A 16278-nucleotide genomic window follows, 5' to 3' on the forward strand; every position below is an offset into this window, starting at 1 on the left:
AGTAAAACCTTAGCCACAGCAACACTTGGCCGGTCTGCTAGTAACTTAAATAATAATTATCTGGCCTGTCTTTAACCCCCCTCCAAAAATATTACCTGTATAATTAATAGGTAGATACATAATATCGTTGTGTGGTCGTTCTGGTGGGGGATTCTTTAGTTCCACTCTTGCTAAATCCACGAGATTTTTCGATATTGCTAGAAGTTGGATCTTTGATTTCTTAAGGGCTAGCTGTAAACAAATTATAAAATATTTTAGTTCTATTTTTCTCTTATAAAAATTACTACGCCATATTAAATAAATATGTATACAATTAAGGCATTCGAATAATAATATCTTACGTGGTACGAATACTTAATATTGCGTGTTGTTCCCACGAGAACGTAAGTGCGTGCTCCTATTTCACCATGCCTCTTGCTGATAGAGGACAAATCTTTGTTTTTAATTTATTTTATTATTATTTATTACTAAAGATGTCATGTGGAACATGGTGTAATGGTTCCAGCTCCTTACAAACATTTTGTAAACCAAAAAACTTGGCGATTAAAAAGAGTGGCGGAGAGTTTATTGCCAGTTCTTCTCTTCCGTTCGGACTTGATTTGAGAACTGGCAGTAAATGTAAAATTAGAAGCATTTAATATGTATTTCTTTACTGACATTCATAATGTATTGTGTTACCTAAATGAATAAATGATTTTGAATTTGAAGTCACATGGTACCTGTAAAGGCGTTTTCTCCTCTCTACTCATAATATGGGGGTCGTACCCCACAACGGACCCCGCTGCCAGATTGGAACTCAACCATTTCTCGATTGACGGTGTATCTGGCAAGGCTGTAATTGAAAATCACAAAAATAACGTCTAAAAATCTCTTAGGTTCGATTTCAAGTGAGAACAATTGATAGCTTTAAATATTTATTTGATTTCTCAAAATTTTTTATGAAACATATTCTTAAGAATCTTGCTACAAGTGCGCATATGCAAAAGTTACTCATTTGACTCGTTCGGCTGTTTACGAATTGACTCGAACATCTCCCTGAAGTGGGATGGTCGAGTCGGAGATAGAATAGATTATAAATGAGGGTGTGACACATGCGCATGGGCAATTCCTTTGTTCAAGTTTGAAGTTATACAGTTTATGTTAAGTCAGTGAAGTGAATTATAGTGAATCAAGTCATTATTGGAGTGTTTAATTTCCTACCCTAAGAACTAGATCAACTAGCTCTTACATAATTAACTAAATTAAAAATCGATGACACCAAAAAGATCTGTCAAATAGATTCTGACAAATAAAAAAATAAAAATGTGTGCGTGTACTAGGTGTACACACGTAAAAAGTGAAACTTCTTTATGACTTTATTTTTCGAAAAATGATCTACTATATGCAACTTTACAGAAATTGGTTAAATAAAGTTAAATTAGATAAAGTTTAACAAAAGGCTTTTATTATCATAGACATGAATACAAATACAATTATTTCATTTTAACTTATTACTGTAGTACTATGTAGTACTAAGATTATTACAGAATTTCATTAATTGTAATAGAATTATTAGTATTACTATCATTGTTATCGTTATTATATATTTTTGTTACTAATGGCTTCGAATCTCTTCGGATCAACCGTGGTAGTGACAAGAAAAAGATGGCGCGTAACCGAAAAATGTGACAAATGTGTGTAAATTTTTTTCCAACGCCGATAAAGAAGTTTGACTTCAAAAAGCAACACGGCGCGTAACCTGCTACAAAATTTCTCCCATACGTCGATAAAGAAGTTTCACTTCAAAAGATGGCGCGTAACGGAAAAATGTGACGCGTAACGCAAAAATGTTACACAAAATTTTTTTCCAACCCCGATAAAGAAGTTTCACTTCAAAAATACTAACATTGCTTCATCAATGTCCACAGATTCAAATCGACTTCCTTTTCAAATTGTGTGTAGTACCGCCCATCAGTCCATACCAGCGCTTTGTCATTTGTCACCACGGCTGTACCAGCCGATCCAGTGAATCCTGTCAACCATGACCGCCTCGCATCTATATCTGCTATGTACTCTGACTGTAATAATAACGGTTAGTATTGAGAATATATATAGTCTGCTTTGAATATACACACTTATATAATACTAGTGGACCCGACAGACGTTGTCCTGCATGATATTTCAAGCAATTAGTAAAGCAAAGTATGAAAGTACCGACTGCAGCGCCATCTGGCGGGCTGATTTGTGAATCTAAACCATTCCCAGATCCCCTTGAACACACACAAAAAATTTCATCAAAATCGGTCCAGTCGTTTGAGAGAAGTTCAGTGACATACACAATTACAGAAGAATTATATATATAATACTGTTATACGACATGTCGACTTGACAACTCTCATTACACGTCTGACAGTGACAGCTGTGATAAAACGATTTGTGTATTTCAAAACATGAATTCTGTTAAAACATAATTTAAAAACAAACTTAAAGTACTGAAAACACCTAATAATAACTAAGGGGTTGCCTTGGTGCCTGTACAGCTACACCAGAGTACTAAATTGTTTAAATTCCATATAGAGTTAAAAAAATACAAAAAACGAAACGAATATAATACAACAGGGAGAAAAAACATTTTTAAAATTTATGGAGCCAAACAATCATATTCCAGGTTGGCGAAAAAATACCTTTTAACCTAGCTATAACTCGCTATTAAAAGATGCATGTTGGTGTTTCTGTTTATCCCAATATGTATTTTTTTGTAAATAATTCAACAGCTATAGACTAGACATAGACTATACATTTTTTTTAATGTTACAGGAGGCAGACGGGCAGGAGGCTCACCTGATGTTAAGTGATACCGCCGCCCATCGACACTCGCACTGCCAGAAGGCTCGCAAGCGCGCTGCCGGCCTTTTAAGAATTGGTACGCTCTTTCCATGAAGGACCCTAAGTCGAATTGGTTCGGAAATACTTCAGTGGGCAGCTGGTTCCACATAGTGGTTGTGCGCAGCAGAAATTGCCTTAAGAATCGCTCAGTTGTGGAACGACGGACGTCAAGGTGATACGGATGGTATTTTGTATTATGCCTTGACGTCCGATGATGAAACATCAGCTGCAGGTATTAGTCTGAACAACTCCTCTGAACACTCTCCATGGTAAATGCGGTAGAAGATGCAGAGAGATCACATCTCTACGCAACGTCAATGCATCAAGCCGCTCGGAAAGTGACTGGTCGTCGGCGATTCATACATAGAACACAGATTCTATAATTTTTTTTATCATATACTAGCAAACTCGGCGAACTCCGTTTCGCCACCAGATGGCTTCGTTTTATGTAACATTTCGTTTGGTGAATCCGCTTTACTGTTGAAATTTTTCCTGAATTTTCTTTGCTATAAACATCACGGAGCCCGAGACCTTTCCAACGAATGCAAAACCGTGGAAATCGGTTCGTGCGTTCTGGAGCTATAGCGTCAGGAAGGAAAACCCGACTTATTTTTATATAGTCGATATTTTTTAGGTGGTAACAGTTGGAGGCCTATCCCAAAAGGCGTATAGAAGTAAATATAAGTTTTTCAAGAGTTTTAAACTCACATTATGAGGGTCTGCTGTGGGCACAATGTAAGCTGACAGCGCAGTCGGCTGACTGGCCATCAACGCCCGCAGTGTTGTTAAACGTTGTAACGCCATCTTGTCTACGCACGCCACATGCGGGATGACACTGTAACAATAACGAAACGATAGGAACTTTAAAATCGAACGTTTCCTAGAAAAGCGGTGTCGTTAACTAACAGCCGTAATGTAACGTTGGGTGACGTCACCCATACGTTGTCTATAAATAACATCGGAGTAGGTTTTCTAGAAGGTGGAGTTTCACCGTAACGTCAAAGCGTCAAAGCGTAGCGGTGCTGTCATTTGCATGACGGCCGTCATAGCGGTGATAAACAGTAGTTCAACGTTTTTCGCGTGTAGCGGTGCGCATATTTAATTAATACAATGACTTGGACGAGCGAAAATGATGAACAATTAATTGATTTTGTTAAGCTTTGTACAATATCAAATCCAAAGAGTACAGACAAGCTCAGATGAAGCAAAATTTGTCGAACGAAATTGGAATTTAACTTTTTTTCGTCTTCTGATGACTCGTCATCATTCAAAAATACTAATAATGCTATGTCCAAATCGTCCATTTATCACCAGTGCACGACCTAACGCTCGAGTGAGTACTGAGTGACTACGATTGAATACGGTCGCTCTACTTTCTAGGAAACCACAGCTTGGCCGTAAAATGACGGCCGTTGGTCAACGGCACCGCTTTACTAGGAAACCGTAACTTTACTTTCTTTGAGTACTAGGCGTAATTTGATAGATTGTGTCACTATACGAAAAGTATGTGTACATTGTTCAGATCTTCTCGTACTCATAACATTCAATGTAGCTGCTAGATCTCTACGCTCGCACATAACCATTAACCTTCCGACTTCCAGAACCAACATTGGGTCACGCGAGCCTCTTCACAGGATGTGTTCTACTTTGGATTCTGCCGGTACATCATTTTTCGCACGTGAAAAATAGAGATAAAGGTCCTAAAAATATGAGCGATGGCTCATTCGATTCGAATCTAGAAAATGTTTTTGAAGGATTTTGGTGCTGGTTAAAAATTGCAATTGTTATTAACAAAATAAAATGAAAAAAAAATGATATTTCGTTTTCTGTTAAGAACTCAAAAAATATTAACATTTAAGCAATTTTGAAAAAAGCTCGTTAAGAGGAAATTTCTAATAAAAAAGTCGACTCCCATAACTCTATCTCCATTATTTATAATTTTAATTAGACGTTGAAAATAGGGCTCCGCGTAGCTGTTACGGCGTGCGCGCGCCGTCGCTAAAGAGAGTTCAGCAATAAAAATATTTTTTTGAAGTGAAACTTCTTTATCGGGGTTGGAAAAAAAATTAGTGTAACATTTTTTCGTTACGCGTCACATTTTTCGGTTACGCGCCATGTTGCTTTTTGAAGTCAAACTTCTTTATCGGCGTTGGAATGAAAGTTCTTTATCGACGTATGGGAGAAATTTTGTAGCAAATCCTCACGTTTGTCGGTTACGCGCCATCTTTTTCTTGTCCCTACCACGGTTGATCCGAAGAGATTCGAAGCCATTAATAACAAAAATATATAATAACGATAACAATGATAGTTACAATTATAAATAATAATTCTATTACAATTAATGAAATTCTGTAATAATCTTAGTAGTAATAAGGTAAAATGAAATAGGTAATTGTATTTGTATTCATGTCTATGATAATAAAAGCCTTTTGTTAAACTTTATTTAACCAATTAAGTTGCATATAGTAGATCATTTTTCGAAAAATAAGGTCATAAAGAAGTTTCACTTCTTACGTGTGTACACCTAGTACACGCACACATTTTTTTTTATAACATAAAATGTGATTTTAAAAATTTGCAAAAATTCTAGTATCTTCTTGACACTTGAAAGAATCGAGAACTGAAGAAAAAAAAGTTTAATCACCATTTTTCATAAAGTTATTCAATAATTAACTAACAAATTTTTTCCCAATCTCCATTGGCATAAACAATGGGATGAAAGGTATAAATAATTGGCCTATAAATTTTAAACTTCGTGGAGCCCTTTTGATATATGTACTTTATAAGATCCTGCGGTAAATTTTCATAAAAGTTTATTAATTTGTTAATTATGATTTTTTATAATTATTGAAAAACTAAAAATCTAAAAAATTTTGATAATTTTTTTAAATTCATATTAAGACATGCCTGTTTTTTACAACGTGTATTAGACAAATATTCGTGATTGCATAAATAACCTACTATCATGTTTAAAATTTTAACATCACGCGTCAGCTAATATTCATTTTACGCTATTTATAACAATGCTAGCAAATTTAAGTGAATCAAAGCGAAAATACTTACATGAGTATCCAACAAAACCACATTTTCACTATTTTAAATTACTTAAGTATATCTTATTCGTCATCTAATGTAGAATAAAATAGGTAATTTTTACATAATTTAAATAACAATTGTTCACAAAAAAATACGTTACATTAGCTGTAACGCAGAACAGGGAATGATTATTATTTGTATGTAGAGAGTTCACCACTCGCTGAGGACTAAGTCGATCAGGCTTGTTATATATGTCGCAGTAAAGTAGTTAAATCAGAGAGTTAATTGTATCTCTAGACATTTAATTAAATATCGATATTCAATCAACTCGCTAAAGTTCCGTCAGACAAGTGAACGAAACGTTTAACGAGTTTCCTTAACGTTCCTAGACAAAAAGACGCATTTCAACTTTGGTAGGGTGACCAAGATATTTGATTGGAAAAAAATTTATTTTCCTTTATATATTGTAGTTTAATTATTCATTATTTAAGAAAATGCATATCCAATAAAAATATATTTTTTAACACTCAGCTGTTGTCGTGACCGCCATCTTGTTTTACATTATTAATCAACACGCTGGCTTTCGGTCAGACAGATAGTTAAACATTTTCGACGCTACTTTATTTAAATCAAAACGCTAGCGACTTGATTGAAGATCGATCTTTAATTCACGGTCTAGAGATTCAATTAACAGCTCTCTGATTTAACTACTTTAAAATAAAGTGTGGCGCTACAACCTTTTTAGGTCTTGGCCTCAGATTTCTGAATCTGTTCCATGATCATTTTTAAATCTAATAGGCAAGTAGGTGATCAGCCTCCAGTTCCTGACACACGCCGTCGACTTTTTGGGTCTAAGACATGTCGGTTTCCTCACATAGAAAGAAAGTCCATTGGTGCATAGCCGGGGATCGAACCTACGATCTCAGGTATGAGAGTCGCACGCTGAAGCCATTAGGCCAACACTGCTCTTTGATTTAACTACTTTACTGCGACATATATACCGCTGGACATCCGATGATAGTCCCTAATCCAGGAAGTTGATAGTATGGAGAATGAAAATATGTATATACGAAAAAATATGAAACGTAAAAAACCATTAAGGTTTTTTTTAATAAAACAAGAATTTGGGACATATCCCTGCCTTGACGCTTAGTTATAGTAATATTTGAGATATTACGCTTATGAGCCGCTTACATTTAAATTAAAAAGAAAATTTTACCTTGAGTTTTTTTTATCTTTTACGTACATTTAACAATTTAGACAGAACTTTGGGACCAACCCAAAGTTCTGTCACTAGCACATTATTTCTACATTTCGAGCAGGATTTTATAAAAAAATTATTGCATTCTATTTTGGACTGTTTGACTATTGTTTTAAAACAAAAAACAATAACTTTCCGTAATTTTTCACGATGGAGTGGACATTGAAAGTAAACCGAATAGTTGTTATTGCGTTGCACCGCTGTGGACACTCGCCGAGTACCATTTTCAAGTTGCTCAAAAATTTGAATATAACGCTTAGGTTTGTGTACGGTACTATTGATAGGTACCTTGAAGTCTCCAGTGTTGAGGACAAGAAAAGAACTGGCTGGCCACGCTCCGCAAGAACACCAGCAGTAATCAAAGCTATCAAGGCCCGGATAGTAAAAAATCCTGTCCGAAAACAGAAGTTGATGGATTTGCAGATGGGTGTCAGTAGGAAAACAGTAAAAAAGGTTTTAAATGAAGATCTTGGTCTACGAGCATACAAATAAAGAGTGGGCACTTACTTAATGCTCGTCTAAAAGCAATAAGGCTTAAGAGATCGCGGGTGTTGTTTAAGCGGTACGCGAAAAACCGACAACGTGATATCCTCTTTACGGACGAAAAAATTTTCGATATTGAAGAGAAGTACAATAAACAGAATGATACAGTGTACGCTAGGAGTTCTGAAGAAGCTGAAAATAAAGTTCCAAGGGTGCAACATGGACATCATCCATCATCAGTAATGGTCTGGTTGGGAGTGTCCTATTACGGGCTAACTGAGGTTAATTTTTTCGAAAAGGGGGTCAAAACCAGTGCTACAGTGTACCAAGAGACGGTTTTGTATCGCCTTGTCAAAGACCTGTCCAGCACCCTATTTGCGGGACATCACTTCGTGTTCCAGCAGGACTCTGCGTCTGCATACAAAGCCAAGACCACTAAAGCCTGGTTTGAGCGTCAAAACATCGACTTAATTAGACACGAGGATTGGCCTTCCTCCAGTCCGGACCTTAATCCTTTGGACCAGAAATTATGGCAGGGCTTAGAGAGGAAGGTCTGTGATAAACCTCATGAAAATTTTGAGAATCTGAAGTCATCTTTAAAAAAACCAGTGACTGAAATCGACACGAATATGGTGCGTGCTGCGATAGACGACTGGCCGCGACGCTTAAGGGCCTGTATTAAAAATGAGGGAGGTTATTTCGAATATTTTTATGCTTTTTTTATTCCTTAATTAATGTACTAAGAATTGATTTATCACTCATTACAAACTGATCAGTACTTTTGTTTTTATCATTATTTCCATTTATGACAGAACTTTGGGACCGACTACGTATATGTAAATACATAATATCTATTCGTAAAACTTAATTGTTTTACTCTCATTAATTCAATGTTTATTATGACTATATGTTAGGTATGTCAACTCACTAAGATAACTTATTCATATTAAAGAACATTTTAAGGCTATATTGATCTATACTAATCAGCCTAATTTTGAGAGAAGATTCATCGTTAATAACAAAAGTGCAGCCTATCAGTGTTACCAAGATCTGTATGATAGCAAGAAGAAAGAAGCGAAGCAATCTAGAATTGATAGTTTCTTTAAGCCAAAACTTTAATTTATTATTTCTCATTACATATTAAAGTTTTATAATTATTATTAAAATTAATAACACACAAATACCAAAAATAACTAGCAATATCGTTAGTGCATATATAATTATTTAAATAACTTACTTTTGATGATAAAGTATGTATATCCTTTGTTATAAATGCAGTTTTTTTTAATTTCGAGTCCGTGGGGATCCTAACCTATGTCTCGACTTACGTCGCGTATTTCGAGTACCTAACATGCCGTAAGTACGAGGACTGCCTGTACCTATATAACTACATACAGTCAAAATCCGTTATAACGACATCGAAGGGACTACTCATATTTGGTCGTAAAAACTGATAGTCGTAACAGCCGATGACGTTGTTATTAAGCTAATACAATAGAATTCAGCCGGGACCTTTGATTTTGGTCAATATAACCGGTACGTTGTTCTAAACGATGTCGTAAACGGTTTTGACCGTATATATTTCTAAAATATCTAGCCTAAGTACAGGGACAGGCCGCTATTGATTGAAGGTTGTATGGTAACCCCTCACATTGATCCATAAAGCTCAAGCAAAAGCTAGTCAAGGGAGCGTTGTTTGTTTGTTGTTGGAGATTATTACCCCCCACCCCACATGTAACGCGCCGTAACGTTTTTCTGTAGCCAATAGTAAAACGTTTCATGACCACCAAAGTGACTCTACCTAAAAAGGTACCATATTATTAGTTAACACAAAAGATTAGAACGTGTAGGTACTTCAGACTTTTAAAATCTACTGAGGTTAGGTTAGTAACAAGTCCGTTCCGCACGAAGTCTCGAAATAACAGTGAGTCAACGCCGGTGTTGCCACGCTTAATATAGGTTTCTACTACAAGATGGCGTTAATCCGCTAACAATACAATATTAACAATAACGCGTAATTCAATCCCCGTCCCGCATCGTAACGAAATGACAACCCCCCCCAAATTCGTTACGTAATACTTGAACGCTCCCCAACTTAAAAATCTTATTGTCTAATAATAAAACATAAAATCATTATACAGTCTATTCTTATAAGGGCAAATTTTACGGTTGACTTGGCATTCTGAATTGACCTTTCAAAGTACATATTTACTGTTTGACTTAAAATAAGTACTAAACATTATTCTCATGGTTTGAAGCAAATGAGCAGATTATGTAGACCTGGATTACCATGACCGTAGCATAATACATAAATTTTCATGTTGATTAAAATATATCTTAATACTATGTAATAACATCTATTACTATTCACAATTCGAAGTATTATTGATGACATCCAACAACTATGGAGGTCTAATCAAGGAATTTTTAGTAAAGTAAAAAATCATTTAATCATATAGGTAACATAATTTACACTTATGACTCGTCAGTAAAGAAATACATATTAATGCTTCTAATTTTACATTTAGTGCCAGTTCTGAAATCATGGGCGTAGAACGGGAGAGAAGAACTGGCAATAAACTCTCCGCCACTCTTTTTAATCGCCTTTTTTACACAACGTTTGTAAGGAGCTGCAGCCATTACACCATGTTCCACATGAGATATCAAGTAATTAATCATAATAACATAAATTTAAAGTTTAGTTCATCAGCTTTAAAAATTGGCTATTTATTTAAGAATAGTAACTAGATATAAATTGTAATTTTTTTTTTTTTTTTATAAGTCTTTATCTTGCAATCAGTCAGCTAGACTATGAGCAGATGTGTTGAGAGCTGTTAGGCGTTCAAAGCAAAATCTCCATCGAGACTGCTCCTCTCTTTCAACTGTGTCTATCAAGACTTAGGATTTGTCGCCTTTTAAGCCTATTTATTAGGTCCGATATGGTTAGTTGCGTGGCAAGCTTGTTAGGATGCATTTCTAGCCTTTTTTTGTATTTCATACTCCAGGTCTTGATCTCCTCTTTGACAGTCCTGATTTTGAGGTGCTCATGAATTTCCGATGTTTTTATAAACCACGGACAGTTGGATATTTGTTTCAAAATGTAATTTTGAACCCTCTGTATGATACTTATGTTAGAGTCACACGCCGAACCCCATAGTTGAATCCCGTATGTCCAAATTGGTTTCAAGAGCATTTCGTAGATGAGTAGCTTATTATCTACTGACAGTTTGGAATTTCTGCCAAGAAGCCAGTAGAGTCCTCTGTATTTCAGGTTGATTTCTTCTCTCTTCTTCTGTATGTGTTGTTTCCATACGAGTCTCCTATCAAGGTGTATTCCCAAGTATTTTACACAGTTTTCTTGCGGAAGTTGTTGATTGCACAGAGTTACTGGCGGACAGCCTCCTCTACGGAGAGTGAAGGTTAAATGAACAGATTTTGTCACACTAGTTTTTATTCTCCACTTTGAAAGCCAGGTTTCAATTTCTTGCAATCCAGTCTGTAGGAAGTCTGAAGCTTCGATTGGGCTATTACTACATGCCAGTACAGCAGTATCGTCTGCGAATGTTGCTAATGTGACGTGTTCGCTTTGTGGTAAATCACATGTGTAAATGGTATATAAGACTGGGCCCAGGACAGACCCCTGCGGTACTCCAGCTTTGATTGAGTGAAATGGCGATGTACAATCTTCTTCTCTTACTTGAAATATTCTTTCTGTTAGATAAGATTTAATGATGGGGAAGAATGTACAGGGTAGAAGAGTTTTTACTTTATACAAGAGACCTTTGTGCCATACTCTATCAAACGCCTGCTGCACGTCTAGGAAGGCAGAGGAGCAGTACTCCTTTCTCTCTAGTGCCTTCCTTATTACAGAGCAGATTCTATGGACTTGTTCCACAGTGCCATGCTGCTGGCGAAAACCAAACTGGTGGTCCGGGATTATGGCTCTTTGATGAATCTCCTCCAATAATCTGTGCTGTAGGACTGACTCAAAAAGTTTTGAAGTTACGGTTAGCAGACTAATCGGCCTGTAAGAACTAAGTTCGTTCACTGGCTTCCCTACTTTAGGTATGATAATTACTTGTGAGACTCTCCACAGCGATGGAAAGTGTCCAGTTCTTATTATGCCATTAAATAAGATGGTAAGAAAAACTATGCCTTTTTTGGGAAGTTCCTTCAAGACTTTTTTGTCTATTAAATCAAACCCGGGAGCCTCTTTGTCCTCCAATTTTGAGATTGTTGCGACGACTTCTTTCGGCGTTGTAGGCCTAATCGGCAAATCAAGCTGGAAGTCTTGACTTAAGACCGAATCTATGAAGGAATCATCAGTGTCTGGGTCAGCTTCATTAGGCGTGAATACTTTTGCTAAGTGAACAGCGAAGGCATCAGCTTTTTCTTGTTTTGTCTTTGCCCAAGTGTTATTCTGCAATCGTAACGGCGGTTTGGGATCTATCGGTCTATTATAGTTCTTACAAGCTCGCCATAGAGAGTAGTTTGTAGCATTTGTTGCAGTTAAGGAATCTAGATAACATTCCATAGTTTTGTCCCTTGCATTTTTTATGGCAAGTTTAAGATCCTTGACTGCTTTGTTAAGAGCTCTTTTATCTACTGAAAGCCTGCTAGTGTGCCATACTCTTCGCAGTCTTCTTTTGTTCAGAATCAGTTCTTTTATTTCAAACGATATCTTATTTTGCCGTGGCCTGTTATTCAAGTGCTCTGGAGAGGTTTTCCAGCAGGCAGCTTGAACTGTTGTGGTGAAATGCTTTGTAGCTTCTTCGATATCCTCTTCTGTTTTAAGTGCTATTTTTAGGCTTAGATCTGTGTCAACTATTTCCCGGAAGCTATCCCAGTCTGTGTATTTGTTGTACAATGTTTGCCGATCTTCTTTCATAAGAATTGTGATGCTCACTGTCAATATTACAGGAACATGGTTAGATGAGCTATCGAGGCATGACTCAACATTGAAGAAAAGTCGAGACAGCCCTGTTGTGATGAAGAAGTCTAGAACGTCTGGCAGTCTGTTCTGGTCTGTGGGCCAGTGTGTTGGTTCCGGAGTTGAGACAGTAGTTAGGAACTGTTTATCTACACTTTTCTTCAGCTCCCTTCCATGTGTAGTTATTAATCTAGAGCCCCAGTGCGAATGCTTCGCATTCCAGTCACCCCCAGCAATAAATCTGTACCCCAAGCTTACAAAGTAGTCGGAAAACTGTGCTTCACTTATTTTATGTTTTGGGGGACAATAAATTGATGATATATTAAAGTCTCCTAATAATTGTAAAATAAATAAATTATAATTTGTCAAAAAAAAAAAAAATATTTAGGGTATGATTTAGTATCCAGTCCTGTATTTAATAAACTGAGGATTTTGACCACAAATTAGATAATTCTATACATTGTTGACATAAGGGATTCTTATGGAGTGGTTCTTACGGTGTAGTGTACAAAAAGTTTTGAACAACACAAAATGTATGAACAGATGTTGCATTAGAGATTTTTAAAGAGTGTAATAAAAAAAATACATTCATATTAAATTTTTATTAGCCTAATATTAAAAAATAACATATCTACAATTTGTTACATACTTAAATACACTGAAACTTTTTTATTCATATGATAATAATTAAAGGCATTACTTTTGATAGCATTAAATGAAAGTTGACGTTAATTAGGCCTATTTTGATTGTTTGTTAGAGAGAAGTGTGACCATATGATATCAACTGCTGCTATACCAACATAATCAATTAATTGCAATAAGATTTAAAATGAACCGTTACCATATGTTTTGTGACGATTTAATAACTTGGTGTTACATAATTTAAGATCATCTGGGTGTTTGGTTTAGGGTGGTTTAATGATATAGACGGTAATTTCAAAAGTTGTATACAACATTCATTGGATATATTTTCGATCATATAATAAATAAAAAGTTCCTAAGCATACCATGGAAGCAGAGCATGCATGTAAGAAAAAAAGGAGGTCCATCATCAATCAACCATTATCTATTATTATTGATGTATCCTCCTAATTACATCTTAATGAAAGCCTGGGCTCTATATACTGACTGTAGTTATATTTAACACCCTGACGATTAAAAAATTCATGATTCATAAACTTGTATATAATTAGCATCTACAATACAAATTGGGTACAGAACCCTGACTTAAGCCACATTTGTAATATTGGAAAATAAATTATAATAGCAATGATAAATTTAAATACTCTGATAAGCTAACAATTAAAAACGTTTATGATTTGAACTTATAATCACATATTTTCTCTCAAAAAATAACATTAACATATCCACTTTTACCAAAAAAGTTAACCCACTCAATTGCTTTATGTGTCATGAATGTATTAACCATTTGAAATAACATCAACTTCATTAGCACATTACGGTTAAGATACAAAATAATTTCAGTCCCCGCTCTATAGTAATACCTCCAATTATTTCACAAACATTATCACAACAGTCCTTTAGTTTTAGATCCACTTGCTTAAATTATATCTTCATTATCTATTATATACAATCTGGAAAAAAAAATCAAATTATCTTTCTTGTTTTTAAGTAGACAGATTCATTCTTTCACTAATTTCTTTTAATGGCTATTAATTCGACTCAAGGCAACTAAATCAAAGGCATGTTAGACATTCTTTACTGACAACACCAAATTTTGGAAATCCACTCTCCCAATCTCAAGCAATACAGGGTTAGTTTGATATTTTTGATTGGACCAAGCAGTGGCTACTGTCATTAAATGTAAATAAGTGCACAATATTGCACATCGGCAAGAAAAATCCGCACAATACTTATTGCCTACGTCAACAGCAGTTACTGCCAGTATGCATGCAAAAAGACTTGGGTGTTACTATCTGTTATGATTTGAAATGGGAATGTCATCAAGCATATTGTACAAAAAGGCTAATTCCATGCTCTATTTAGTGAGAAAATCATTAAAATTCCTAACACCAAGAATGCACAAAGATATATAAATGTTACATTAGACTTATGCCTACAGCATTTGGGATACTTATTTCATTAAGGATATTCATATGCTTAAAGGTTTCATAGAAAAGCCACGAAAATGGTTGAATAATTTCTCCAAATTCCCAAATATCAGCTTATTAAGTTGCTAGTGTGTATATACTGTATGCGTGTACAATATACATGCCTTAGATTACTAAAATTAAACTATTCTTTTAAATTATCTAGATGAAACCAATAATGATGAAAGTTAATTCTTATATCATTCTTATTAGTTGAGTACAAAATATTATTAATATTAGTCTACAAGTGTCAAACTTACCTCAGCACTCCATAGGAGCAATAGAATTTGAGTTATCACCATATCCACTAAGGCTTCCTTGAAATTCTATACCACTTATTTGACTATCTGCATTGAAAGATGCCCCATATGAATCATTGCTAGGTGCATGAGTTGATTCTATGTTTCCATCACCAGAATCTGTTGGTACTGCATCTGGTTCTGCCCAATTGATCTTAAATCGTGTCACTCTAGGTTCTGAAGCTAGAATATTTCTTAATACTTTGTCGAATTGCGGTTTTGCTGGAGGATTTTCACGTAATTCGGGTTCTGATTCACTGTATTCATTATTAATAAAATAACCGACGCGCACAAACTCCTGGCCTCTATATGAACATGTTAAAAGTACAACTGTTACGCCTAACGCGTCGTTCTCTGGAATTCGGTTAACGTCTGGTGGTGGTGCTTGAAAGACAAACATGTGGCGCCCTTCTGGTATGGGACCAACGTAAATTGTGTCTAAAACTTGATCGTGTTCCTCTGTTTCAGCTGATCCGACGTATATCATCTTCCATTCTAAGTCTTCCTTTAGCTCTTCTATGCATTCGAATGTTAGTTCGAATTGGAAAGGGTTTAAGAAAGGACTAGGATTGTCAAGTACTACAACATTGGTAATATGCACCTTAGCCATTACGAATGTTACGGTTCTTTATAAAAATCAATATGCTCGTAGTAGAAAGTTATTTAAAGTTTGTTGTAAAAGTTATAACACGTTTAATTGTTAACAGAAAGAAATACGTTACAAAAAGAGATTCAGAAAAATGCCGATCTGCTGAAAATGACAGTGACAAGCATTTTGGCGGTTATTTTATTTTATCACGTGATCAAAATACGTCATTCCAATTTTGACAATCATGAGATATCGCTTCGGATTTTTATAATTGGCTCTGTTTGATAAAATAGAAGCAAATTTTACTACGGTTTTGTGGAAATAACGAAAAGTAAATACATGTTTTATGCGATTAACTAATAAGGAATCAAATTAAGTTCTATTTACCTAAGATTTTCTTCAATTTAACCGCCTGTTTCTTCTTGAACAACAACAAGGCACTGTCAAAACTTAAACGTCAAGTAGATGTCAAAACTAAAATTATACTGATAAAATATTATGTTTAGGTACTAGTCTTTTTGACAAATAAATGATAACAAATAATTTTTATTGATAAACTTCGTTATGATTACTATATGTGTATATAAGCACTAAAATAGAAACAAAAATATAAGGTTTTTAAAAGCTTTTAAACAACTATTGCCTAAATTATTAATGTTTCACGTGTATTAAATATTTGTACCTGATAAAAATATTTGTTTTTA

General features: G+C 35.2%; 2 protein-coding genes across 2 annotated transcripts in view; both read right to left on the reverse strand.

Annotated features, from left to right (window-relative positions):
• The window catches only part of LOC125061099 (xaa-Pro aminopeptidase ApepP-like), a 30325-nt gene extending 14277 nt beyond the window's left edge, over window positions 1–16048 (reverse strand). Inside the window, exons 1-5 of the mRNA XM_047666310.1 lie at window positions 15962–16048; window positions 3574–3700; window positions 1886–2057; window positions 720–832; window positions 96–231 (exon numbers count right to left, since the gene is read on the reverse strand). Of these exons, the coding sequence (XP_047522266.1) occupies window positions 96–231; window positions 720–832; window positions 1886–2057; window positions 3574–3669 (517 nt within the window). The 5' untranslated portion in view covers window positions 3670–3700; window positions 15962–16048. The remainder of the gene's footprint in view (window positions 1–95; window positions 232–719; window positions 833–1885; window positions 2058–3573; window positions 3701–15961) is intronic.
• Window positions 13163–15881, reverse strand: LOC125061121 (histone chaperone asf1). The gene is made up of 2 exons (XM_047666356.1): window positions 14947–15881; window positions 13163–14170 (listed from the first exon to the last, which is right to left on the reverse strand). The coding sequence occupies exon 1, from the start codon at window positions 15593–15595 to the stop codon at window positions 14948–14950; it is 648 nt and encodes a 215-aa protein (XP_047522312.1). The 5' UTR covers window positions 15596–15881; the 3' UTR covers window positions 13163–14170; window position 14947.
• Window positions 16049–16278: the final 230 nt, after the last annotated feature.

Source organism: Pieris napi, chromosome 23 (assembly GCF_905475465.1).
Source record: "Pieris napi chromosome 23, ilPieNapi1.2, whole genome shotgun sequence".
Classification (NCBI taxonomy): domain Eukaryota; kingdom Metazoa; phylum Arthropoda; class Insecta; order Lepidoptera; family Pieridae; genus Pieris; species Pieris napi.